Source organism: Brassica rapa, chromosome A04 (assembly GCF_000309985.2).
Source record: "Brassica rapa cultivar Chiifu-401-42 chromosome A04, CAAS_Brap_v3.01, whole genome shotgun sequence".
Lineage (NCBI taxonomy): Eukaryota > Viridiplantae > Streptophyta > Magnoliopsida > Brassicales > Brassicaceae > Brassica > Brassica rapa.
Window position 1 is genome coordinate 1338518 of NC_024798.2, and position 24729 is coordinate 1363246.

The window sequence follows — 24729 nt, forward strand, 5'->3', positions numbered from 1 at the left end:
GATATTTAATCAATTCCGGTTCGGATTTAGTATTACTTATTCGGATTGGGATCGGTTCAATTCTTCGAATTCGAGGTTTTTGCCCAACCCTAAATAGTGACATAAAAATCAAATAGCATCATATTTTTTTAAAAAAATACACCCGCACAGGCGTGCGGGTCAAAATCTAGTTCATCTTATTTCTTTAACTGTTATCATTCCATTTGCTTGTATTCCATTTTTCTTAATTCATCTCATTCCACGTAGTCCTATTCATATGATAATAATAAGGCTTTGCCATTTGACTATAATAAGCTTTTCTTATCCCCTATATATTATTTGAGAAGCATTACAATATTTTTTTTGTAGACACATGTCATTACTATAATGATTTTTAGAATCCTTAGAGAAATAAGTTGGTTCATTTAAATATATAATAAGTTTTTTTATTAAACTATACATAAATACATTATTAATGTGCTTCATTATTTCCTTAAATAAAATTACGGAATTGCCTAATGTGGCTAAAATATATATGACAATTAGTGATTTGGAATAATAAAGACTAGGATAAGACCCGCGCCTTGCACGGGATTAAGTTATTATTTTTATTATATTTTGGAGAATGAAACAATAGTTTGGCTTCATTTGGATTACGGGTGTTCAATCCGGATATCGGGTTGGTTTCGGTTCGGTTCGGTTTTTTTCGGTATTTGGTTAGTAAAATATAACTACTATTCTAAATCCATATTTACTTTGACTTTAGTCTTTCACATACTTTTGAAAGATTTCAACTGGACGACTAAATTGATCAGCCAATCTTGTTGCTTTAAATCATTAGTGTTTATATATATATATATATATATATATATATTATTTAGTTTGAATATTTATTAAATAAAAATTTATATGCGTTATATTTTATGATCATTTGTAACTTATTATAACAAAAAAATAATCTATTGATCACAAAATTTTCAGAGTGGGAATATTCAAATTTCTAATAATATATAGACGTTTTGAAAAATTCAAATATAACATATAAGAAAAAATATAAATGTTTTTATTATATATTTAATATGATTTTTAATATCTTTCAATAATATAAAATTAAAAAAAAAGAACTAAGATACCAAAATTGTTATCAAATATTTATTATTCATAATAATTAATTTTCATATATACGTTAATCATATTAGGTAATTTCGTAGCTTCTAATTAAGGAAAGTGCAAAAAACAATTTGGTAGATTATTTATCAATTCGATAGTTAGTTTAATAAAAAATATAATGTAAGTCAAGATGGACCAACCTATTTTTCTAAGAATAGTATATTTTATATAGTCATTTATTAAATGAGAATTTATAATCATACAGTTCTATGATCATTCATATCATTTTATAACTGAATATTTAAATCATCGATAACAAAATTTTCAATGTGAAATCTTTAATAAATTTATAATTTATAAATATTTTTGAAAATTCATTGAAAGTTTTAATATTAAAATATTTATGTAATCTTATGGTATATAGTATAATCTATATATATATATAAATATATATGTTTTACTATTAAATGATATTTTTTACTCATATGGTTTTAAAATAATGTGTATCTTCTTATAATATTAAATAAAAGTTCATATTAATTCAATTTTATGATCATTTGTAACTTATTATGACCAAAAAAATAATCTATTGATCACAAAATTTTCAGAGTGGGGATCTTCAAATTTCTAATAATTTATAGACGTTTTGAAAAATTCAAAATATAACATATAAGAAAAATTATAAATGTTTTTATTATATATTTAATGTAATTTTTAAATATATTTTAATAATATAAAATTTAAAAAAGAACTAAGGTACAAAAATTGTTATCAAATATTTATTATTCATTATAATTAATTTTCACATATACGTTAATCATATTAGGTAATTTCGTAGCTTTTATTTAAGGAAAGTGAAAAATATTTTTTGGTACGTTATTTATCAATTCGATAGTTAGTTTAATAAAAAGTGTAATATAAGTTAAGATGGACCAACCTATTTTTCTAGGAATAGTATATTTGGTATAGTTATTTATTAAATAAGAATTTATAATCATACGGTTCTATGATCGTTCATATCGTTTTATAACAAAATATTTAAATTATCGATAACAAAATTTTCAATCTGAAATCTTTAATAAGTTTATAATTTATAAATGTTCTTGAAAATTCATTGAAAGTTTTAATATTAAAATATTTATGTAATCTTATGGTATATAGTGTTTAATATATATATATATATATATATTTTTTTTTTATTATTAAATGATATTTTTTACTCATATGGTTTTAAAATCATGTTTATCTTCTTATAATAAAAATGTTAAACCATTGATCATTAATTTTTAACATAATAATTTTAATAGTTTTAGTCATTTATTGTCGTTTTTAAAAATTCAAAATATAACATATACGAAAAAATCTAAATTTTATTTTTATAGCAAATTTGATTGTTTAATTTATTTTAATAATATAAAATTTAACAAAAAATGATGGAGGAGATATACATTGTTATCAAATCTTTATTATTAAACTCATTAATTATCATATATATATTAGTCATTTATGGTAATTCCGTAGGTTTTATTTAAGGAAAGAAAATATCATATCATATCATTTTATCATATAGTTTGACCAACTTATGTATCTAACAACATATAAAAATCGAATGTGGACCTACTTATTTTTCAATTGAATGTAATTGACTACCTAATTGAGTGCCACCTATGCATTGGGGCCTCTTTTAATTAATACAAAATTGAGGTTACATCTTTTCAAATGTTCCTCAATTAATATATAAGGGATTTGATAAAAATAAATGTATCTTATATTATATTTGTTTAGTTTTAAACTATTAAAATAAATTAAACAACCATAGTAACCATATAATTAAAAAAAATTTCTTTATATGTTATATTTTGAATTTTTTAAAATGAGTATAAATTACTAAAACTGTTAAAAATCTCACATTCAAATTTTGTGATCCATGATTTAAATTTTTTGTTATGACAAGATACAAATGATTAAAAATTATATAAGTTAAAAGTCTCATTTAATAAGTATTAAAAATGAAAGATATATAAATATATATATATATATATATATATATATTCCATATAAATAATACATAAATATCTTAATTTTGAAATTTACTTTAAACAATTTTTTTGATAAAAATATGAAAAAATATTGACAACTTAATTTAAAAAAAATCTTATTAATTACTTGATCTATTAATCCCACAGTAAAAATTTTGTTATCAGTAATTTAAAATTTTGGTATAACAGATACAAATAATAAAAAAAATATAAGCAAAAACCATTATTTAATAAATATTAATATTAAAATATACTATATATGTCACGATTATATAAATTTAATTATATGCCATATCAAATAGAAAAAAATATATTTTGGATTAATAATTTTTTCTTATATGTTTGCACCAATTTAATTATATAAGTAATAGTTAGTGACTTTTAATTATTCAATATATATTTATTATTTCATAATATGTTAAAAACATATAGTATATAAAATAAATTTTATATATAATATTCATTTCGCGCAAGGCGTGGATCTTAATCCAGTATTTAATTATTTCTGGATTATGGTAATGCAATGTTTAATTAATTTAAGTTTTATCAATCGAGATTGGAAGCAAAAGATAATTATTACGTAAAAAAGGAGAACACGAAACTTTATATTTTCCCTAAAAACACGAAATCGATCTTCCCCCAATTCAAACTTCTTCTATTCTTCGGAGTCTCCGTTGATTCGCAGTCTCTTCGTCGCCGGAGGTCTCATCTCCTTCATACCTAGTCAGCCTGATCGATTCGAATAAGGTGATCCTTCTTTAAATTGCCAAATCTCGTTCCTCGAATTGGACTAGGAGGAATCTTTGTGCATATGCTTTCTGATTGCATGATCTGATTTTCAAATTTCGATTAGTGCTGTGTAGTTACGTATAGGAATCGAGTATTAGCTTTGGCTGATATTAACCTGTTGAAGCTCATTAGATTCTCTATGATTCAATAACTAGCTACGAACCAGAGCTTCTATCTCTGGTGGTAAAGGGCTTACAGTTGTGAGTACCGCTACCTGGGTTCGAATCCCGGCCACTGGGAAATTAACATTTCGGCATCGCCAGGGACCGAAGACCGACACATGACAACACGTGACTAGTCTTGATCACTTCTGTGGAGCCAGTATACCTTTATATAATTCAAAAAAAAAAAAAAAAACTAGCTACAATATGCATTTATGGCTTTTATCTTAATCGTTGTGTTCATTAGATTCTCTGTGATTCCTTGGCTGATATGAACCTGATGCATTTTTTTAAATCTCTCAATCCTTTTTTATTGCAGACAAAAAAGGTAGATTCTCTGGGGGTTGATTTTCTTATATGAGACAAGACATGTTGCGTTTGTGTCTTTACGTCTAGGTAATGAAGGCTATGTGTGATAGCTTTCTTCCTTCAAAATGTTCTTCATCATCAACCGCAGATGAGAAACGTGATAAATCCACACTTAATGGTTGGACAGTAATTGTAAACACAGCTACTTCTATGGCTAGTGGCGCGATTAGGAGGTTTCAAGATCGTGTTTTAGGGCCGAGTAGGACCGGCATTCCCAGCACTACAAGTGAGATATGGCTACTGGGTGTCTGTTATAAAATCTCAGAAGCTGAATCTTTAGGAGAAGCAGATGCATTCAGACAAGACTTTTCGTCCTTGATATTAATAACATATCGTAGAGGTTTGTAGATTCACTTCAGAGTTCAGATCAAGCTAGCGTTAAGTGGGTCACAGAGAACTCATTTTATTATTTTTTTTTAACAGGTTTTGAGCCTATTGGAGAGACAACGTATACTAGTGATGTTGGATGGGGTTGTATGCTTCGAAGCGGACAAATGCTCTTTGCGCAGGTCTGCTTTTGTGATTAGTTTTAATCTTTTGGCTTGAGGTTACACATTCTCTTATGCGATCCATCTTTAACAGGCATTGCTATTTCAAAGGCTGGGAAGGTCTTGGAGGAAAAAGGAATCTGAGGTTAGTTGTTGTGTGTTTCCAGCCTGTGTCTTAGTTACTGAAGATACAATACTATATTGAGCTTGTTGGGTTTGATGATGCAGCCGTCTGAAGAGGAATACTTAGAGATCTTGGAACTTTTTGGTGATTCTGAGGCTTCGGCGTTCTCCATTCACAGTCTTATACTAGCCGGAGAATCATATGGCTTGGCTGCTGGGTCATGGGTTGGACCATATGCTGTTTGTCGATCATGGGAATCATTAGCTCGGAAGAAAAGAGAAGAAACTGGTGTTGCCATGGCTGTTCATATCGTTTCTGGCAGCGAAGATGGGGAGAGAGGTGGAGCTCCAATTCTCTGTATAGAAGATGTTGCTAAAGCTTGTTTGGAGTATTCAGAAGGAGAAACTGAGTGGACTTCAGTTCTTCTCTTGGTCCCACTTGTTCTTGGACTTGACAAAGTGAACCCAAGGTTTGTAAAATGTTTATCAAATTGATTGCTAGGTGGTATGTACTAGGCGTTTGTCGCGTTTAGAGAGATTCGCACATGAATCTAACAGTACACTATGGAGAGATATGATTGTAACATAATTTGTTGCCAGGTACATTCCATCTCTGATAGCCACTTTCAGTTTCCCTCAAAGCCTGGGGATTTTGGGTGGCAAGCCAGGTGCATCGACTTACATAGTTGGAGTTCAAGAAGACAAAGGTTTCTACCTTGATCCACACGATGTTCAACAGGTTTTCGTGATCACTACTTATAAATTCTCGTTCTAGTATCAGAAAAGACTTACGATTACCGAAAATACTAGTAAACTTTTGATCTGGCATGCTTTGATTTGAAGTTAGAGACATCAAGGTGGTTCATATTCATGATATCATTATATTGTCTCTGTCACATTAATATATCTATTGTCCAATTGGTTTGTGGGACTGATATTAATCATCCATGTGCTTCATCTCACATTTTGGTGTCACTGATTAAGCCTCTTATCTGTAATGGTTGGTAGGTAGTGACAGTGAACAAAGAAACTAAAGATGTTGACACATCGTCTTACCATTGCAAGTGAGTTAACTGATCATTTTAGCCTCATTTAGTTCTTTTTATCTACATGGTTCTCACTAATTATTATCTTACTTATCTACTGCAGTACACTTCGTTATGTTCCGTTGGAATCACTAGACCCGTCGCTCGCTCTTGGATTCTATTGCCGGGACAAAGGTCTGTACTTGTACTGGTTTCTAGTGATACGGTTTAGTGTCGGTTCAATAAATTTCTAATCGTTCTTATAGAAACTGAAACCAGTATTAACAACTCAATTCTAATTTCGTTTGGCTTGGTTACACTAAACTCAATACCGTTTTATTTATTTTTGCTGATTTCACTTGCTACTTTGGTTTGCTACTGACTCTGGTAAACAGATGATTTTGATGATTTCTGTGTACGAGCAACGAAGCTAGCAGGAGACGCCAACGGCGCTCCATTGTTCACGGTGACTCAATCTCACAGAGGTGGTGAGCGTGGGATTGCAGAAACCAGCTCTGTGGCATCATCTACAGAGATATCTGGTGAGGATCATGAAGATGACTGGCAATTACTTTGAACAATTTCACTAGTCATTCGTCTTCATTTTGTAACTTTGTCCGAATTATCTCAGTTTACGTCTCAAAACACCATTCTTTCTACTTGGATACGAAGATTTGATGTTGTGCTATAACAAAATAAAATAAACACTGATTATGATCAGTCACGTCGAAGAATCTTGACATTTTTTTAAGCGCTGAATTTATCATTAAGCCAACTGGCAAAGGAATCAAGTTACCACTCCAAAACAGAGGAGGGAAAGAGTAAAATAAATAACAGAGGACAAAGACCCATTAGGGACAGAGAAGAGTACAAGATCCAAAGGAGGACACATTGAGGTACAACTTACAAAACCTATGATGAAAACCGTTGCTTGTCTTTGATTTTTTGCTCCAAGTGTTTATATTAAATATATACTTATGCAAAACGTCAACAAGGTCGTTGTAGTATAGTGGTAAGTATTCCCGCCTGTCACGCGGGTGACCCGGGTTCGCTCCCCGGCAACGGCGTTCTTTTTTACAAAATCTTAACATTTTGAACTTAATGGGAAAAAAACAATAATTGGCTTCGCCCGGGTTCGAACCGGAGACCTTCAGTGTGTTAGACTGACGTGATAACCAACTACACCACGAAACCTTCTGAACAAAGCTCAAAACCATTTTTATTTATTATTCACTTCCATCCCGTATTCTCAGATTATTTTAAAACAAATCGAATCAAGGTGAATCATTGTCGTTAAAGTTATGCTTAATTGCTTCACTAAATTCATACACGATTACATTCTAAAAATTAATAACGAGAAAAATAAGTAAACACAAAGTAGAGGCAAACAAGTCTTAAAGAGCTTCGTTATGTCTTAACCGGGAATTCAACAGTAAGGGGAGCTAGACATGAGCATCTGTATGTTTGGTCTTCAAACCGAAAAAAACGAACAATAATGAAGAAAAGGACACAAAAGCAAGAGTCGAAACCACAACTCGAGAGCACGAACCACCGGTTCTTTGTGGTTCCTCATTCCTCTTCAGTACTTGCTGCACTCAGATCAACACTTAGGTCCAGTTGCTGCAACACAAGACATTAAGAAGTAAGAACACAAAATTGATGTGAAAGATGTAAAGGAAACCAAAGTTTTTTTCTTTACATGACATCAACATATACATCCGTAGGGAATTTCAGAACGTTTACCTTTCCAGTGATAAGAGTATACATGTTCAACACATCAGCAACAGTTGTCTCAAAGTGTGTTGTAGCATCATAGCTCTGTAATCACCAATGAAAGCTTTGGATACTTAAAGCAGTCAATTGATACAGAAACTTAGAGATGGGTCTCAGCTTACCGTTGATATAAAGCAGTTGTCCAAAGCAGGCTCGTTGACAGGCTCGTATCTATCATACACGTCAAAGAATATCTCATCAACAGGGCCCAAAAGATCAATTCCAGCCTTTAGTTCAGTTTGAGGGTTATCAGTCTCTGCATCTGTCGATACAAACGCTATGAATTTTCCCTTGGGAGCAACGTTGTGGGAGTACGAACAGCAGAAAACATACCTGTCAGTGTGTATAAACCTCTCATAGCATCAGAACCAAGAGACAAAAAATAAAGAGAATGGTAACAAATGGCAAAACAAAAAATGTCTGTGCGTGGATGTGCAATCAAGTTGTGGTCAAAAGAGGGTTTCCAGCTATATGAAAAAAGGATAATCTTATAGCAAGCTTAAGAACATATGCAATATGGTATTGAGATGGAGCTTATGCATCACAAAACATTAAAAAAAAAAGCATAATACAAAAGAAACTTACATGTCTGATTTGCGGGCCAACTGCTTCTGAGGTATGATGACCTGTACTGAGTGAGAGTCATTGGTGTTTGGAATAGGGTGGCTCATAATAGCAATGGCCCGAGCAACTCTGCCAATCTTTCTAACCTGTTCGATCATGATTATTCATCATATCATGAAACATTTCATACAAATAATGCAAATAACCAGAAAAAAAAGAAGGGTAAGCTTAAATCATAATTGATACTTTGAAAATGCTAGGAACTTCAATATTACCTTGTTGGGCAGGTAAGAAGGGTCACACACAATCTTTTTGCATCGTGCGGTCTCTCCCTCAGATGTTACACCAGTAACCTTTCCTTCTTCGTCAAACTCTACCTGCCATAATATTAACAGTGATGTATATGAGTCTATTCTACATCTCACACCCTTCTCACAGACTTGACCACAAGAAAAAAAAACACAAAGATGGTATAAAAAGGAGGAAGAGAGATACCTTGCACTCAGGTTTGTTCAACATATAAGTGCCACCATAGACAGCGCTAAGTCGTGCAAAAGCCTAAACAAGGAGAAGAGATAGAGAAGAGTCACAGAAGAATCAAAAAAATTAATCATCTAAAGCTTCAGGAAAATTCATGCAACCAAGGCAAATATCAGAGGGAGAGATAAACCTGAGGGAGTTCTCCCAACCCATAGAGAGGATAAATATATGGAGAGGTTCCTTGGAAACGTGCAAGAGACTCCGCATAGAGCTAGCCAGCCATTTAAAGCGAGAATATCAACTTAGCTGCTTCAGAACTAAACAGACAGCTAATAAAAACAAGGGATAGTCTCAAAACTTTACCTTCATTCTCATTACAGTATCCAAGGCTGGTTGATTGAGATGCTGGTCATTGGTGTGAAGTGCCACTGCATGACCAATAAAGTCAATAGTGTTCTCATCAAGACCAAACTTCCTGCAGAAGTGTTATCTAAATGGTTAAAATCTTAATAGAAACTCATTTAACACCAGAATCAAGCTTAGAAGGGATTAGGGAATCAGCTTACGCAATCAGTTCCTTTGTTGTAAGTCTGGTCAAATCCATTCCGTTATGTGTCTTGGGATCCTTCTCGTCGTAATCCTGAACATAACTGAAAAACTTGCCAGCTCGACGTTTCTCAAAAATACCCATGAGAGGAGACTTCAGGGCTTCCATAGGAGTCACTGGCACCTTTTGAACCTGTAAGCAAAATTTTCCTCAGAAGTTAAAAGAGTCATCAGCTAAACGATTTTGCAAAAATCTGCAACCAATGAGAATCTTATACCTTGCCTTTAACGAACACATAGCTTCCATCAACGGCCTTGAAGGACAAATACTTTGTAACGTCAGTGTGAATAAGGGTACGCACAAGCTTGCCATTCCCCATCATAAACTGGTCCATCACATTGGTTTAATTAGCGCGAGTCATAATTATAATTAATTAGCGTACAATAAAACGAATGGCTACCTTAGGCATCATGTCAACATTGTAGTCTCTGCTAGCACCTAAATGCTCAGGAGCCTTGTCTTCTCCCCTGAACTTCTTCCAAAGCTGCAAATGAAATAAACAAAAATCATCCGTATAATAAATGTAACTGCTAATAAACCACCACAAAACCTATAAAGAAAAGCTGAGAAAGAAGAACCTGGTTGAGATTAAGAGATGTAGATTCTCCACCATAGTAATCATTCCTGTCCATGTGAAGCACCTACTCATTAAGTATCCACAAAAAAAAATAACACTTCTCATCAGCCTACCACCAAAACCAATACCTTTGCAAACCAATAAAGCTTATCACATAACAAGTAATCATAAACCGAACATATATCAAGTCGGATTATATAACCAGTTTGGTTTATACTAAACCGGATTATAAATTTGAATTCATCAATCAACCCTAATATAAATGATACAAGCGGAGATCTCATCTGATTTTGAGATCCGATCATCATAATACAAATTAAAACCAGAGAATCTAATCCGGATCAACGAGATCATGAATCAAAAAGCTACGAGGGAAGAGGGATCGAGAGGACCTTGACGCCATCGACGGAGAGGAGACCGCTGAGGATGCACTCTTTGAGACCGGTGCCGAGAACGATGACCTCGTACTCTTCATCCATGATTGATCCCAAAAGTCTCGTAGAGAAAAGATGAAGAGGCAGAGAGAGATGACTTGGGAGAGTAGTGACGGACGAGGTCTAATTAGCACCTTTAGAGAAAAAATAGAAATGCCTTGCTTGTGGGGGGGTAGAATGCGTAATAAGTTCTCGATGGGCTTAATCTTCAAATTAAAAACTATACAAGGACTAAAAGTTAAATCCTGTAATTTTAAAAATCAACTAGATTCTGAACCGCCCTTTTAAGGGCGGAAATATTTTTTGTTTTAATTTTTTTGGAGAAATTTAATTTTTATATTTTGTGTTTTTTTTTGTAATCATACTGTATTCAATATATTTACCAAAAGATATATTAAATATGTCAAATTGCATAACTATACACTTGTGTCATATGCATTTCAAAAATTATTTTTAAAATTTATTCCTAAAGTTTACAACATATTATATTTTCTTAATAATTACCTAACATAATTAGTCAAAAATATTTATACCCAAAAAACCGACACGGAATTGACCTAAAAATCGAAACTCTCATACTCTTTTAGACGTAGCCTATATACTCGAATGGTTTTTATAGACTTGACTGAAAACCGAATAAATTTTTTAATAGTTTATGTTATATATTATTTTGTTAAAAGTCCACTTATAAAAATTAAATGTCACTAAAAACCTGTTCCATCACTAATTAATATTAATATTAATAAACTATATTTTTTGAAAAAAAATTAGATAAATTTTAAAGTTTCATTTTATAATAAAGAAACTTAAGAAATATATTTCCACCGGTTTATATATATATATATTCATGTTTTAGTATTATATATATCAATTTCTGATTTAGTTCTATATGTATTATTATATAGAATAAACATATTGGGCATAAAATGAACTTACGCAGAAATTATGATGTAATCATAGTATCGAGTAATATATTAGATGCTTTGTCGTTGCGTCAAGAGTAATAAAACATTATAGAGAGAAGTTGGTCCCGAATATATTGGAAGGAGTTGTTTTAAAATACGTATTAACCGTGTATAGTTAGTTATTATTGTTATATATTTAGATTTACATTTTAAATTTCAGAAAAAATATTGGACACAATCTTTATCAACTGGTCATGTTGCTGTTTTAATAGAATAGATCCATGACTGTAAAATTTTAATTTATTTCAATTGGATTTGTCCCATTTGCTAAGAGAATAAAATAATTTTGATCTCTCCCTAGTCAGTAGGCAAGATAGTTTGGGTAAACAAAGTGTGTGTTCTTAATTGCTTTAGATTAAACACAAACGAAATCGAATCAACTAGAACGATTAAAGATTGATCGGAATTGAATCTCGGTTCTTAACACACACAAAAAATAAAAATAAAAAATAAAAAAAGAAAAAAAGAGAAAAGGAATATAAAATCCTTTGTCACGATTTATTTGCCGCATCCCTAAAACCTCTCAAAACTCTCACCGGAGATCAGACCTCATCTCCAGATTCCTCCGTCTCCTCTTCTCGTATCTGTAAGTGATACGTCGTCGTTTCCAGTTTTCGTTTTCAACTTCTTTCTCCGTCCGATTTCAATTGATCGATGCACAGCTGATTCCTCTGTAGACAGACAACAAAGAGGGCTTTCAAGAAAATGGCGTCAAGAGCGATCTTACGGAGAAAGAGTATCGTTTCTGATTACTTGAACGTCTACGCTCGTTCAGCTCAAAGCTTTCAATCTTCTGGAAACTCTGCTCAGAAAGTCAACAACCCTCCTCTGGTAGCCAAAGACAAGTCCTTTACTGGAGGATATGGTTTACTTTTGCTTTCTAGGTTCCATGGCTCTTCTCACGTCTCGGGAATTGGTTTTGGAAGTTTAGAGATGGGTTCTTCTCTGGGGATGAGATACATGAGCGTGTCTATCCATAACGCTACTAAGAAACCCGAAGAAGAGGAGAAGAGGAAAGAGGCGTCTCCTGAGGAATGTGACCAAGCTGTTGAGAGTCTGAGCAGTGTTAAAGCCAAAGCGAAGGCTAAGCGTCTTCAAGATTCTAAAAAGGTTGCTCGGTCGATTCTTCAGAGGACTTGGGTTTTTATTCTTGGCATTGGTCCTGCTTTGAGAGCTGTTGCCTCCATGAGCAGGTTTGAGCTCTCTCTCTCTTCTAACACCCTGTGTTGTTGAATTTTGCTGTACTGAGTTTATGTTTTCTCTACAGGGCGGATTGGGGGAAGAAGCTCACTCACTGGAAACAAGAGTTTGTGTCAACGTTGAAACATTATTGGCTGGGGACGAAACTACTCTGGGCTGATACTAGGATCAGTTCAAGGTTGCTGCTCAAGTTGGCTGGTGGGAAGAGTCTCTCTAGGAGAGAGAGACAGCAGCTAACTCGAACGACAGCTGATATCTTTAGATTAGTGCCGTTTGCTGTGTTCATTCTCGTGCCGTTTATGGAGTTTCTGCTGCCGGTTTTCTTGAAGCTCTTCCCTAATATGTTGCCGTCGACTTTCCAGGACAAGATGAAGGAAGAGGTATGTTTCCAACGAGTGTAGGCTTTATTGCATTGGGTTAATACATTTTCCATGATGCTCTTTTTGTTAATGTGCAGGAAGCATTGAAAAGGAAGTTACTTGCTAGGATAGAATACGCTAAGTTTCTTCAGGAAACTGCCAAGGAGATGGCTAAGGAAGTTAAGCATTCGAGAACTGGTGAAGCCAGGCAAACCGCTGAGGACCTGGTTGAGTTTCTAGATAAGGCAAGTCATGGATCTTGTGTTGGTTCAGATACTACTCTCTCTTTTGGTTTTTGAATATGAATTTCTTAAGATCTTGCCTTGCAGGTTCGAAAAGGTCGACTAGTCCAAAATGATGAAATTTTGGGCTTTGCAAAGCTTTTCAACGATGAGCTTACTTTGGATAACATTAGCAGGTTTGTTGCTCCTTTTCGCTTGAATCTCAGAGATGTGTTGTTGTGTGTACATGTTCTGACCTCTTTGAGTTCAATTTACAGGCCTCGCTTGGTTAGCATGTGTAGAATTATGGGTATTAGCCCATATGGAACAGATGCATATCTGCGATATATGCTAAGAAAAAGACTTAGGAGGTAAAGATTCTTCCACATCTCATTGTTATTGGGCTGTTAACCTTGCTTGGTCTTTAGTTTTTACTCTTTTTCAATGCAGCATCAAGGAAGATGATAAACTGATCAGAGCTGAGGGCGTGGATTCCCTCTCAGAAGCTGAGCTACGCGAAGATTGCAGGGAGCGGGGAATGCTGGGGACGCTTACAGTTGAAGAGATGAGGCAACAGGTTTCTTTGTTATTTGTTTATGAAACTCTATGATGAAAAAAATAATGTTGCAGCTTTAATATTTTAGTATCAAAACGATCTTGCAGCTTCGCGACTGGATGGACTTGTCACTTAATCACTCTGTCCCCTCGTCGTTACTGATCTTATCTAGGTAGGTTCCAGAACTACTTTTCTCGTTATCTTTTTCTTCCATCGGTTTTACTGCGAAGAACTTTCTGATTGGACTTTATATTCAGGGCATTCACGGTTGCAGGAAGAGTTGAGGCAGATGCTGTCAGGGCAACTCTTTCTTCTCTTCCTGACGAGGTTGTGGATACTGTTGGTGTTACTTCTCTGCCATCTGAAGACCCTCTATCTGAGCGGCTAAGGAAACTAGAGTACCTTGAGATGCAAGACGAACTGATCAAGGTTTGATATTAAACCATTGATTGTATTTTGTTATGCTTGCTTGAGGTAGAGAACTCAGTTTTAAATGTTTGAAATTTTATATTGATATATATGTAGAAAGAAGAAGAGAAAGAAGAGGAAGAGCTTACAAGGATTAAGGATGTTAAAGGTGGTGAAGAGGATAAGGCGCTGCAAGAGATGACTATACCAACGGCCAGAGAAGCCCAAGAACAGGCCAGAGCTAGAGTTCTTGAACAGCAAGATGATCTTTGCAAACTTAGCCGTGCACTGGGCGTTTTGGCTTCCGCTTCTGTAAGTAAAATGATTCTTATGTTTTTCAACAATGAATATGCAAAACAATTTTATCTGTTCGCTATTTGAGACTGTTTGCTTTTTTATATAAACAGTCAGTATGTAGAGAGCGCGAAGAGTTCTTGAGGCTGGTCAAGAAAGAGGTACAGTGTCCACTTGTCAATAAGTAATTTGCTTGATTAGCATATTGTGTCCGAGATTGAAGTTATTGTTCATCTGTTTTTCCAGGTGGAGTTCTATAACACAATGGTCGAGAGAGAAGATGTTGATGGGGAAAAAGCTGCAATGAAGGCATACAAAGCAGCTAGAGAAGATAGTGACCAAAGTGATGAAGTTGCTGAAGCAGATGAGGTTTCTTCTGCGCTAATGGAAAAGGTAAAATGACTCAAAAATCGATTTAAAGAATCTTAAACTGCCATGAGATTTATGTATAAGAGCTAACTCTTCAGGTATACATTATAAGGTTGATGGTCTGATACAAAACCTCGAGAAGGAGATTGATGATGTGGATATCAAAATTGGCAAAGGCTGGCTGCTTCTTGACAGGTATATAGACATTATATATCGGCCACCTTTTTTTTTGTTTCTGAGACTGTGACGTTTTGAATGCACAAAATGCAGGGATCGAGATGGAAAGGTCACACCTGATGAAGTTGCAGCAGCTGCGATGTACCTGAAGGATACACTTGCTAATGAAGGTCTTCAACAACTAATCAGTAATCTCTCCAAAGATAAAGGTAAAGACTCCTCTCCTTGTTGAGCTCTTAATCTCTCTGAAGTGAATCTGTTAATTGATCTTTTTATTGAATATGGTTTCTCAACAGAGGGAAGAATTATGGTGGAGGACATTGTAAGGTTGGGGAGGTTAGGAAGTAAGCCAGAAGAAAATGCAACAGAGGAAGAAGAATCAAATTAAACGGAAAGAGTACTCTGATTCTTTTGAAAACTAGAGGAGAAACTACTACACTCTTTAATACTGAGAGAAACTATACTCTACATAATAGAAGGCGGCTGAGAAGCTATTTGAAGAGCTAACACTTTAGTATATGTGCTTGTCGTAACAACAAGACGAGCCTGATTAATCCACTTATCTTGCTTATTTTGTACAAGTCGCAAGTAATTAAATTAGTTTGCGTTAAGTGACGTCTGCTATTACCATGTTTATAACAAAAATTCATTCAAGAAAAACAAACATCTTTGATACATGTCAATCGTCAAGTGCAAGAGTTGTTTTAGAAAGAGGTCAAAGCAGGTAACATCTATAAGATAGCCATGGCTGGTGATGATGATGAATGCATGAGGAAGAGTCTAAGCTCCGTCAGCTAAAGGTATGTTCACAGTACTGATGTAAAGAACTGCACCCAAGGAAAAACAAAGAAAGTTTATATGCATACATAAACCGAATGATGTACAAAGAAGAAGGTAAGAGATATTAGTTACCATTGTTTCCACGGATGAAGGCATCACCGTATTTGTTCTTGAGCTGCCCGTTAACATACTCCTCTGTCTGCTCCATTGCTATGTTCATATACCCGTCAAGACAAGCAAGAATGCCTGTGTAAAAGAAGAATCAAGAACTCAATCTTAAAAGGGGATATTAGAATGAGAATTGGCAAGAAGAGAGTATACACAAACAGCCAAATTGGTTACTGTGATCCAACAGTGGCTTACGTTTCCATAAGCCCCCTTACAAATGAATAAAGTTACAAGAGTAGAAGCTTTGAAAGCAACTCTTAGGTTCCAATTAACTTAGCCACAGGAACAAGACCTAAAGTCAAGACTTGTAGGAGCCTAAGAAGAAGAAGATAGCTACAGAGAAAGAGAGAGAGACAGAGACTAACCACGATAATCAACACCAGAGTTGAGCTTCACAACAACAGGTCTCCCACGGATGGATTTGAGGAAATCAGCAGGTGTCTTCGTGGTTCCAGAAACTTTATTATCTCCACTTCCACTCATCTTATCTGTTCTTCTTCAAAGCACAATCCTTTAACGTAACTACAAACACAAACAGAGAGAGATCTGAAATCAACTGTGTTGCTCCAAACGAGACTACGATTCAGAATCTCAGATACACAAACGAAACTCATACGTTATTCCTCAACAGCCTCTCAGTTCTTAGTACTCTAAAGCTCCTAACTTTCGACTCAATTGAAGCTAATCGATCGAACGAGTAAAGAAAAATTGAAACTTTCCGATGAAAAACCATACCTGAATCCCCTACTCGAGTCGACGACAGAGAGACAGAGAGAGTAACCTAAGGGTTTTATTGTTACTTTCAAAACTATATGTTATATCATAAATTTATTCGAGCTTACAGACAAAAATTTAATAATATTTTCATATTGGTCCTTTTTTTTTGGCCAAGTTTTTAATATTAATAAAACCGGAGCAAACTCAACTACAAAACCGAAGCCCAACAAAACAAACATCAGGAAGTCCAAAATTCTACGGGCTAAATAACATAAGTTAAATGGACATGCGGTCCAAAACAAAAGAAACTGGACGACTTTGGTAGGCCCACGCGTCAAGAAGGTCGTACACGTGTAAGGATCAACATCGTCAAGACGACATGTGTCTCTTCTGCCTCAACTTGACCATCATCGACTCGAGACGTCGCCAGAGCTACACCACCGTAAACATCGAGCTCAGAATACCGGAATGCCTCCCTCGAAACCAACTCTTCTCTTCAACGCTCTGTCTTCACTTCGGAGAGTTTCATCGATCAAATCGAAATCTCATCCGACTGAACAAAGTTGTGAACCACGAACCGAGAACCACACACGAGCCACAAGCAGGATCCAAAACCGATCCAACGAACTGAAACACCTAAAGCTGGTGACGCAAGACTGAGAGAGCCTTCACCCTGGAAACAAAACCGACGACAGCGAAGCTGAAAAAACATCTACCTTCCGGAGATAAAAACCGGTGGCGACGGAGCTGTAGGAGCCTTCACTTCCCAGAAATGAAACATCAACTGGCAAGACGACTAACTTCACCGTGTCAAACCTCCACACGACCGCATCTTTTCTCCAGAAGCAGATCCACTACGGATGGGACCTGAACCAGAGCTCAGCAAGGCAGAGATCAGAGGAGACGAAAGAAAAGCGAAGGACCAACATCTTTTACGGTAGTTAGAAGGGTTATAGCGACAACACGTACGTTCACGCACTGGTCGCTCTCCAGACTCAATCTTAGATCTACTTTCTCTCTCTTAAACTTTGGTAATAATCTTTATGTACTGGTCCTTTTATTATTAACTAAATTTTAATTTGGAGTGAAAATAAATCTCAAGTACGATTTGGTGTGTGTGTATAAAGAGAGAGAGTAAACGGGGTTTATTGTTATTTTCAAAACTATTTAGTATATATAAACAATATTTACAAATTGGTCCTTTTATTATTAACTAAATTTCAATTTGGGCGTAAAATTAAATTCCAAGAGCGTTTTCGGTTCAGCTTCTCAAAGTTGTCGTCTTTCTTCTCTATCTCTCTCTCTGGCTCTCGCCTTCTCTAACAGAGCCTCTCCTTTAGACCGTTAATCCTCAATCTCTCTCCTCCTCCCTGAAAGAAAGTTTCGGACTTTTTTTCTCTCTCTCTGGTAAGCAATGGGGAAGAATCAAGCGTACAAGGCTATGCAGAGATCCAGGGTTGGCTCCGCCTCAGCTCAGCCTGATGAGGTTGAAGATGGAATGGTTTGTACCCTTTCATACTCCTTTCTTAATCGTCACGTCTCCTCAAGATAATCCAATTTAGAGTCTCAGTTTCAGGGGAACAATTTGTAATCGAACCTCTTAGGACAATTTACATTGATATATATGTTCGTGTCTTGAGGAAAATTGAAGTTGATTTGTAGTTTCTTTTAGAGTGTAGCATTGAGGTTTGTGTCTGAGTGGTTCATGTGTCTCCTATTACAATCTGTAACACACAAGAATAAGCATTTAGACAAGTAACAACAATAAGATGCTTTGAGAATGGACCATTCGTTCACTTGGTTTTGTTTTTATTCGGCTTGATGATGATTTGTTGTGTCTGTACTTGGAACGTTTCTGATGAGGAGTGTCTCAGGTGGATGGTTCATTTCATACACCAGAGTGGCATGCGGCTCGTTTGGCTAGTCTCAAGACTACCCACACTATCACCTGGGAAGAGTACAAAAATAAGCAAAAGGTCAGAGAGCTTCATCATGTCTTGTCATAATACTTGTTATATAATCATGTTTTAAGTTAAAATTGACGCTAAGTGTTCATAAGGTTACTATGAATGTTTTCAATTTAGAAGCTTTAGTCCTTATTTCTCCGTGTTCTAATTCATCTTCAGCTACAGGATACACACTCTTTTTTGTATTCATATATGTTGAGGTTTTGAAGTAGCTATAGCTTCTTTATTTTGCATAATCTATAGATGGTTTAAGCTCATTTTTTCTCAAACATCTTCAGTATCCTGCATCATCAGCTTCTCTCTGCTTTGTTATTATGGATCATTAGAAAATGTTTAAGATTGCATCTTTATTTTTACCTGAATATATGATTAGGAAGAAGAGATGAAAAAGGGAGAACTTGAAGCAGATACCGATAAACTGATGCGTGAGTATAGAGCACAGCTAGATGCAGAAAGGTCCTTGAAACTCTCCAAGGGGAGGAACTATTCTAGTGATAAGTCCCATAAAGGTAGTATCATCATACTTAACTCTGACAGAATATCTAAACCTTCGTTGTAAGGATCTTATTATTAACTGTTTTCTCTAATGATCTCACAGATAAGAAAGACAGAGATTCAAAGAAGAAAAGAAGCAAAAAGAGAAAGGTGCTTTTACTCCCCTTAAAAACAGATATGGTGCCTTGTTATTTTTTATAGCTTCTATAAACATTGACCATGTTGAGTTTGCAGCATTATTCATCCTCAGAGTCTTCATCTAGCAGCGATGAAGAAGAATCTAGAAGATCAAGATCAAGTTCTAGAAGATCAAAGAAGGAGAAGAAGCACAAGTCTAGCAGAGACAAACACTGTAGCAAAACTAAAGACGATGGCCCTGTACCACTCTCTAGATTCTTTGGCAATCTAAAGAGTTGACAGTTGACATGAACAAACATGCAAAAGAACCATTGCAAGAGTAATAGATCTTCCTCAATTTAAATACTCAAATTAGGATATGATTTGTTTTCTTCCTTGTTGCAATGTATTATTATTATTTGTTGGATTGAAAGTTAATAATAATTCCCACATAATCATTATTTTCTTTCTCTAGTTTATTTAGGTAAATATTATATAATCTTACAATACCAAATATGGTTTATTTAGGATATCTAGCACAATATCTTATTACATAGAAATATTTTTTATATTTTTATGAGTTGAGAAGACTGATGATAATTTTTTCATGAATTGCTTCCAAGACAAAGTCAATGTTCGTTTTCAACTCCTGTTGGTTAAGGGCTGAAAGCTAAGGCTTCACGGTAGATTAACTCCTTAATCTCCTCCTCTGTGAGTGGCTGTTCCTCTAAATCGAAGTTGAATGGGGTCATGCACACTGGTTCATTAGTGAAGTCGTGCATCTCTCTCAGATATGGATGATCAAGCGCGTCTTCAACTGCAAATATGGCAAAGAAAATAATGATAACAAGAGTCTAAATCAAAACTTCAATGTAGCTAAAGAAGAGGCATAAACGTATCGACTAACCTGAGATTCTTTGTCTAGGGTCAAACTTTAGCATCTTCATTATCAAGTCAAGAGCAGGGTAAGGCACGTTTGGGAATACCACAAAGAATGATTGGCGATCATGATTAGGAAGCTGCCTTAAGTATAGCTTAGCATTTTCACTCAATGATCCAAGTTCTTCTTCTGATGGAGAGCCTAGGAGCTGCAAATCAAAGTGTATTTTTTTTCTAAGTTAAAGAGATCACTAAAATGGTTTTAATGTAACTTTTTTGTTACCTCCAAGATCAAACGAAGCTGATGAACAGTATCTCTACCGCGGAAGACCGTTTTGCGAGTCAGCAACTCCAAGAAGATACAGCCAACAGACCATATATCTATAGCTGAGGTGTAAGCAGATGAGTTTAGGAGAAGCTCAGGTGCACGGTACCACCTTGTGACAACATACTCAGTCATTGCATTATGCTCCGAAGTACCACGAGCAAGTCCAAAATCACAGATCTTTAGTTTACAGTTCCCATTCACGAGGAGGTTGCTTGGTTTTAAATCTCTATGTAACACATTGGCTGAGTGAATGTACTTTAATCCACACAGAATTTGGTACAAGAAAACCTGCGTTACAAAATTAAACAAAAATGAACACTTTCAAACTCTAAAAAAATGATAGAAGTTTTAAGAGAAAAATCAAACTCAAACCTCGTAATGAAGTGGCTCTAGCTCTTGACCAGATGTTATGATGTTATGAAGGTCCGTCTCCATCAACTCAAATGCAATGTATACATCTTCAAAAGCATCTCTCTGAGGAGGCAATATAAGGTCTTTGATTCCAATAATCTATAGAAAAATGGTATTTACTTAAATATTAGAGGTATAATGATTAATTTTTGAAAAGATTAAAAATCAAGAAGAGAATCGAGTCGATATTCCCGATGATAGAGATATTTTACGTAATGTCATAAAATAGTAGTAATGGTTGGTCTCGGACCTAGGCAAAATCAGGATCCGGTCCGAACTCTTCCTAATTATTAAAATATATTCTAGAAACTAAAAAGGTATCAAGAACAATCGCAATAAAGTGGTTCGATCCCGTTAGCCATCCGGACTGCCTTAAATAGCGAGAATACGTGGAGCGCTGTGGGCCTTGTGTGATTAGTTGGTTGATTTTGGAGGTTAGATTCTCACGGTTATCAAAAAAAAAAAAACAATCGCAAGTTCATTGATATTCAGAAAAAGAATAGTGATGAAACCATATATACGAACATTTTCATGCTTGAAGTGACGAAGAAGCTTGATTTCACGTAACGTTCTCTTTGCCTTGATTTTGTTTTCAAATGCCTGATCAATCTTCTTTATTGCCACCTTTTCATTGGTCTCCCAGTTTGTAGCTGAACTGTTAATATTCAGAGCAACCAGAAAATAAAGATCATACAACCCTTAAAGGATGAAACAAATAATATAAAAAATGTTAAAAGGAGATTACCAAACGAAGCCATAAGCACCTCTGCCAATAGGCATGATTGGTGGCTTATACTTTGCAGTGAGTTCGATGATATTATCACGTATGTTGTATTGTATGTATCTCCCGTCATGGCTTGGATTCGCAGTAATATTCTCATCAACGGCTAGCACTTCGGGTGGCGGATACAGCTGAGCGTCAGTGGTAGCTCTAGCGTTAGTTTCCACCATCTCATGAGCATCATTGGTTGGTTCCATGACTACTCAAATTCTTTCAGTTTGGGTGGTAAGGTATTTGTGTTCTTTTTGTTGGGTTGATGGTATGAGAGAAGGAAACATATATAGTGACTGAGTAAGCATGGATGTCTAACTCACCAAACACCATGTAAAAAGTTTTGGTAAAATCTAATATTTACAAGTTACTTTTTTGATGTATAGCAATCCTGATGTCAATACACATATTTTTGTCATCTGTCAATTTTAGATAATTAAGGCATATCCAGAAATCTACGTGTCTAAAGCTAATAGGTTTAGTGTCTCGTGGCTCACTCTAATAGGTTTATTTGTATTACATTATATGTAGTGGGGGTGATAAATAGATATCTATAAAAAAATATTTAGAAGTATTGAGTTTTATTAATTTTCACTATTTTAAGTAGCTCTTATTTATAGAATGCTACCGATCCATTTTTTCTTACATATTCTTGAAGGTATTTTAGGTATGTTAATCATGTGAATGTCCAGTAAAATAATACACATAATAATATGCTCATGTAACAATAAATGTGTTTTAAAATATATCTAAAAATATAAGTTTTGATAAATTTTAATATCTTTACATATTTATTTAATTATTATACAGCAATGTTGTTGTTAATTCATTTTCTTTATAAACTCTTAGCTTTACTTTAGTTCTTCAATATATATCAACATAAATTCTATATCATTTTGATTATTGATAAACAATCATAAATAAATTTTCAAAATTATCATTCAGTTTTTCTATAATATACAATCAAAAAGGCTTTACACGTTTTTATATCACATATATATCTTAGAAAATATAATTTAGTCTGAAATTATATCAGTGCTTTTTTTGTTTCTTGTGCTTAAGTTTAATTGTTTGTTTTGTTTGTGTTTCTACTAACAAATGATGTCTACAAATTTTGAATAAATATTTAGCTACATAAAAACTGTTCAACAATTGTTAATTCATCACCCTATAGACTTCTTTGTAGTTTGCAGAAAATTGTAGTTTTTCAAATTACCTTAAGATCCGCGTCTTGCACGGAATGAACATTATATAAATATATATATTATTTTTATGTACTACAAGTTTTTTACATACTTATGAAATAATAAATATATATTGAATAATGAAAATGTCAGTAACTATTACATATACAATTAAATTGGTGTAAACACATAAATAAATTTATTAAATCCAAACAATCACTTTTTCTATTTTATATGGTACATATTTAAATTTAAATGACATTAAAATATATATATAGTGTATTCTTAATATTGATATATATATATTAAATGATGCTTTATACTCATATAATTTTTTGATCATTTGTATATTTTTATAACAAAAACTTTAAATCATTGATAAAAAAAATTTCATTGTGGGATTTATTAGTTTTAGTAATTTATAAAAAATTTAAAAAGATTAAGGCTAAGTTTAAAATTTAAATATTAAGCTGTCAATATTTGTTCAAAGCTTTTACCAAAACATTTTTTGTTTAAAGAAAATTTTGATATTAAAATATTTATGTTTTTATATGGTATATATTTTAATTTAAACGATATTAATATATATATATATATATATATATATACTACGCTTAATATATATTAAATGAGACTTCTTACTTTATATGATTTTGTAATCATTTGTATCTTATCATAACAAAAACAATTAAACCATGAATAAAAAAAATTGAATGTGAGACTTTTAACATTTTTAGTAATTTATAGTCGTTTAAAAACATCAAAATATAACATATATAGAAAATCTAAATTTATTATATGGTTAATATAGTTGTTTAATTTATTTTATTAGTTTAAAATTAAAAAAATGGTATAGAATACATTTATTTTTATCAAATCTTTATTATTCAAAATTATTAATTTTCATATATGTACATTAGTTTTTATTTAAGGAAAGAAAGAAAGACATTAATAATAAATTTTTGGTTGGTTTAATAAAAAACTAATTATATATTTAGATGAACCAACATATTTCTCTATAATTCTAAGACTCATTGTGGTGATGACAAATGACTACCTCAAATGTTAATGTATCTCTTTTAATATATTGGGGATATGTAAGAAAATTTTAGATTTGATCTTAATATAATTATGGTAACAAATTTTTGATACATTTCCTTTTATTGCATCCCCAAATTTTAATCATAGAAACTTATCAAAAGATTTTATTTACATTTCCTATTTTGTCACTAAAATCATAAATTCAGTATATTAATATTTTATAACAAATTTAATTTTACTTTTTTTGTTTTCTATATAGTAGGAAACTAATATAACACCTTGGGTATATAATTTACTATACAATGAACTTAAATTTAGTTTGTAAGTCTTTTTTTTTTTGTCAAAGTTTGCAAGTCTATCAACTGCAAAATTTGGAAGGATAATATACCCTTCTTTTTAGAGAATAAAATATTATAATATCTCCTACAAAATATAATTATTTCCCTTTTACTATAGACTTGCAATTCTTTTGGCAATGGTATCATTCTTATTACATCTGCTGCCAAAATAAACTGCAACAAATTTCTGTGGCTCAAACGTTTACATTTTTCCTAGACTTATTTTTGGGTTTACTCTCTAGGGTGCACTTCTATGTTCACCAACTAATAGGATTGCGTTATTTCATATTCATATCTCTTATAAAACGAAACAAAATATTTTCAAGTTATATTATGTTTTCAAAATAAAAATAAAAAGGTGAAAATAAATAAATAAAAAATAGTATAAATTACAAAAAAAATATTTTTTAACCAGCAAAACACTAAATCCTAATCCTTAATCCCTAAATCCTAAACTCTAAACCC

General features: G+C 33.6%; 6 protein-coding genes, 1 long non-coding RNA gene and 2 other non-coding genes across 16 annotated transcripts; 4 read left to right on the forward strand and 5 right to left on the reverse strand.

Annotated features, from left to right (window-relative positions):
- The first annotated feature begins 3682 nt into the window (after positions 1-3682).
- LOC103862922 (cysteine protease ATG4b) lies at positions 3683-6834 on the forward strand. Of its 6 annotated transcripts, none has more exons than XM_009140642.3 (10): positions 3683-3875; positions 4398-4474; positions 4575-4787; positions 4871-4956; positions 5030-5080; positions 5164-5528; positions 5659-5797; positions 6067-6122; positions 6208-6278; positions 6479-6834. In XM_009140642.3, exons 3-10 carry the CDS (start codon positions 4598-4600, stop codon positions 6658-6660), a joined length of 1140 nt encoding a protein of 379 aa, XP_009138890.1. In that variant the 5' UTR covers positions 3683-3875; positions 4398-4474; positions 4575-4597; the 3' UTR covers positions 6661-6834. The 6 variants fall into 6 exon arrangements, with proteins under 6 accessions (XP_009138890.1, XP_033146200.1, XP_009138889.1 ...); XM_033290309.1 differs by having other exon boundaries at positions 4590-4787; XM_033290306.1 differs by having other exon boundaries at positions 3705-3872; positions 4382-4406; positions 4536-4787.
- A 244-nt stretch (positions 6835-7078) lies between these two features.
- Positions 7079-7150, forward strand: TRNAD-GUC. The gene has a single exon. It is a non-coding gene; the product is annotated as a tRNA-Asp (tRNA).
- A 53-nt stretch (positions 7151-7203) lies between these two features.
- On the reverse strand, positions 7204-7277 carry TRNAV-AAC. Its single transcript has one exon. It is a non-coding gene; the product is annotated as a tRNA-Val (tRNA).
- Positions 7278-7416: 139 nt separating this feature from the next.
- Positions 7417-10721, reverse strand: LOC103862923 (guanosine nucleotide diphosphate dissociation inhibitor 2). The gene is made up of 13 exons (XM_009140643.3): positions 10477-10721; positions 10086-10148; positions 9908-9991; positions 9725-9832; positions 9467-9639; positions 9264-9375; positions 9091-9171; positions 8916-8978; positions 8696-8797; positions 8442-8566; positions 7979-8189; positions 7827-7901; positions 7417-7703 (listed from the first exon to the last, which is right to left on the reverse strand). The coding sequence occupies exons 1-13, from the start codon at positions 10561-10563 to the stop codon at positions 7653-7655; spliced, it is 1335 nt and encodes a 444-aa protein (XP_009138891.1). The 5' UTR covers positions 10564-10721; the 3' UTR covers positions 7417-7652.
- Positions 10722-11979: 1258 nt separating this feature from the next.
- LOC103862925 (mitochondrial proton/calcium exchanger protein) lies at positions 11980-15731 on the forward strand. Of its 2 annotated transcripts, none has more exons than XR_001958439.2 (14): positions 11980-12676; positions 12751-13063; positions 13141-13287; positions 13372-13460; positions 13542-13634; positions 13714-13840; positions 13927-13991; positions 14077-14248; positions 14345-14539; positions 14635-14682; positions 14768-14914; positions 14989-15085; positions 15161-15276; positions 15364-15731. XR_001958439.2 is itself a non-coding variant. In XM_033290300.1 (14 exons), exons 1-14 carry the CDS (start codon positions 12189-12191, stop codon positions 15453-15455), a joined length of 2175 nt encoding a protein of 724 aa, XP_033146191.1. In that variant the 5' UTR covers positions 12153-12188; the 3' UTR covers positions 15456-15678. The 2 variants fall into 2 exon arrangements, 1 of the variants encoding a protein (XP_033146191.1); XM_033290300.1 differs by having other exon boundaries at positions 12153-12676; positions 15003-15085; positions 15364-15678.
- Positions 15657-16883, reverse strand: LOC103862924 (sm-like protein LSM6A). Its single transcript, XM_009140644.3, has 4 exons — positions 16751-16883; positions 16381-16537; positions 15980-16093; positions 15657-15894 (listed from the first exon to the last, which is right to left on the reverse strand). Exons 2-4 carry the CDS (start codon positions 16496-16498, stop codon positions 15848-15850), a joined length of 279 nt encoding a protein of 92 aa, XP_009138892.1. The 5' UTR covers positions 16499-16537; positions 16751-16883; the 3' UTR covers positions 15657-15847.
- Positions 16884-17852: 969 nt separating this feature from the next.
- On the forward strand, positions 17853-19777 carry LOC103862928 (protein FAM133B). Its single transcript, XM_009140647.3, has 5 exons — positions 17853-18233; positions 18607-18708; positions 19073-19208; positions 19298-19344; positions 19429-19777. The coding sequence occupies exons 1-5, from the start codon at positions 18147-18149 to the stop codon at positions 19609-19611; spliced, it is 555 nt and encodes a 184-aa protein (XP_009138895.1). The 5' UTR covers positions 17853-18146; the 3' UTR covers positions 19612-19777.
- LOC103862926 lies at positions 17866-19077 on the reverse strand. The gene is made up of 2 exons (XR_631840.3): positions 18530-19077; positions 17866-18456 (listed from the first exon to the last, which is right to left on the reverse strand). It is a non-coding gene; the product is annotated as an uncharacterized LOC103862926 (long non-coding RNA).
- On the reverse strand, positions 19746-23104 carry LOC103862929 (mitogen-activated protein kinase homolog NTF4-like). Of its 2 annotated transcripts, none has more exons than XM_009140649.3 (6): positions 21675-23104; positions 21455-21584; positions 20891-20992; positions 20474-20806; positions 20219-20399; positions 19746-20128 (listed from the first exon to the last, which is right to left on the reverse strand). In XM_009140649.3, the coding sequence occupies exons 1-6, from the start codon at positions 21905-21907 to the stop codon at positions 19968-19970; spliced, it is 1140 nt and encodes a 379-aa protein (XP_009138897.1). In that variant the 5' UTR covers positions 21908-23104; the 3' UTR covers positions 19746-19967. The 2 variants fall into 2 exon arrangements, with proteins under 2 accessions (XP_009138897.1, XP_009138896.1); XM_009140648.3 differs by having other exon boundaries at positions 20891-21028; positions 21675-23097.
- Between the last annotated feature and the right edge of the window lie 1625 nt (positions 23105-24729).